Source organism: Malurus melanocephalus, unplaced genomic scaffold (assembly GCF_030028575.1).
Source record: "Malurus melanocephalus ecotype Western Australia unplaced genomic scaffold, MMel_1.1 scaffold_4192, whole genome shotgun sequence".
NCBI lineage: Eukaryota > Metazoa > Chordata > Aves > Passeriformes > Maluridae > Malurus > Malurus melanocephalus.
The window spans coordinates 2,899-4,605 of NW_026627424.1; the positions used below are offsets into that span (position 1 = coordinate 2,899).

Below are 1,707 nucleotides of genomic sequence, written 5' to 3' on the forward strand. Positions count from 1 at the left end.
AAATATCTTGGGGGGTCCCTGGGTTGTTTTTCTGGGCAGGGGGCTGTTTCCAGGTTGAAGAATTCCACAGCTGAGCAGAAAATGCCCCTTGGGGAGGACATTGGGGGCTCCTGGTGATGGCTGCCAACAGAGCCCTGACAGGGGGATGGTGGATGCGGGGTTTCCCCACAGTGGGGATTGGGTCAGCCCAGGTCAGGCACTGTCACCTCCAACCCAGAGCCAGAGGGGGGAACCTTGAGACCCCCTGAGTAGGGAGAACAGAGAGGGGTAATAGTGGGACCAGGGGGTCCCCGGCACTGTGGAGGAGCAGAGCCCTGTGTCCCCCAGGATCTCAAAGTGGGGAGCCCAGAGAGGGGGCAGTGCCACAATTCTCGGCACCCTCAACAGCCTGGAGAGGGGGAGGGGGGACTCCTTGGACCCCCTTGTGCGCCCAAGCAGATAATAAGGAGAGAAGTCTGGAGATAGACTTGGGCAGAGGGACCTTCAAACCTAAATTGCTCATCCCTTGTTTTTCCCCCAAGCAGGATTTCCTATTCTCAACCATTGGCTGCATAGAGAAGGAGGCTTCTGAGGAAGATGTCCCAGGACCCCCAGGAAGGTGAGGAGGAAAGCACTGCTCCTTTCCCCTCTCTCCTGCTCCATCTCCCAGCCCAGCATCGCCGCGGCTGCAGGAAAACCCCGCTGCTGACGCCGTCCTGCTGGGGATGGATTGTGAAGATCTCATTCCCCTTCCCTCTGGCATGAAGCAAATCCCCCCCTCTCCTTGTCCTTCCTCCCCCAGACAATGAGCTGAGGATGGAGACCAAGGAGGACAAATCGTCCCAACAGAACCTCATGGAAGAGGCCGTTTTGAGCAGCTCCAGAGCACAGGAATCCAACGAGAAGGAAAAGCCCCAGAGATCTTGCGCAAGGAGGGGCTCCAAATCCAGCCCAGGGTGCTCTGAGGGGAAAAGACCCACCCTGTGCCATGAAGGCACCGAGAGCTTCAGCCAGGGCGTGGAGCTGGAGGTTCATGAGCAGCTTCACGCTGGGGAGAAGCCCTACAAGTGCTTGGAGTGTGGGAAGAGCTTCAGCCAGAGCCACGACCTGATCCGTCACCGGCTGATCCACACTGGGGAATGGCCCTACGCGTGTGGGGAATGTGGGAAGGGCTTCAGCTGCAGCTCTGAACTGATCTGCCACCAGCGCATCCACACCGGGGAGAGACCCTATGAGTGTCCTGAATGCGGGAAGAGGTTTCAAAACAGCTCCAATCTCCTCCTGCACCAGCGGATTCACACAGATGAGAGGCCCTTCCGCTGCCCTGACTGTGGGAAGGGCTTCAAGTACAACTCCACCCTCGTCACCCACCAGCGCATCCACACTGGGGAGAGGCCCTACGAGTGTCCTGAGTGTGGGAAGAGCTTCTCCGGCAGCTCTCACTTGACACCAACGCTGCCACCGGTGAGGGAAGTCCTGTGAGTGCCCCGAGTTTGGGAAGAGCTCCGTGCGCTGCTCCACCTTCATCCCCCATCAGAGGACCCACGTTGGGCAGAGACCTGGTGACCCACATTCCTGGTGATCCCGTTGGGATGACACCTGGCTGGTGGTCTCCACATCCTCCTGGATCCCTGTAAGCACCTGCATGAGCACAGGGGCAGGAACGCCCACGCAGACTCAGATTGACAGTGGAAAATCTTTAGAAAGAGCCGATTTCATTAATCCAAA

At 58.3% G+C, this 1,707-nt stretch overlaps 1 protein-coding gene across 1 annotated transcript; it reads left to right on the forward strand.

Moving 5' to 3' along the window:
* The first annotated feature begins 221 nt into the window (after nucleotides 1-221).
* LOC130588297 (zinc finger protein 239-like) lies at nucleotides 222-1,684 on the forward strand. The gene has a single exon (XM_057389237.1). It carries the CDS (start codon nucleotides 796-798, stop codon nucleotides 1,459-1,461), a length of 666 nt encoding a protein of 221 aa, XP_057245220.1. The 5' UTR covers nucleotides 222-795; the 3' UTR covers nucleotides 1,462-1,684.
* The last annotated feature ends 23 nt before the right edge of the window (nucleotides 1,685-1,707 follow it).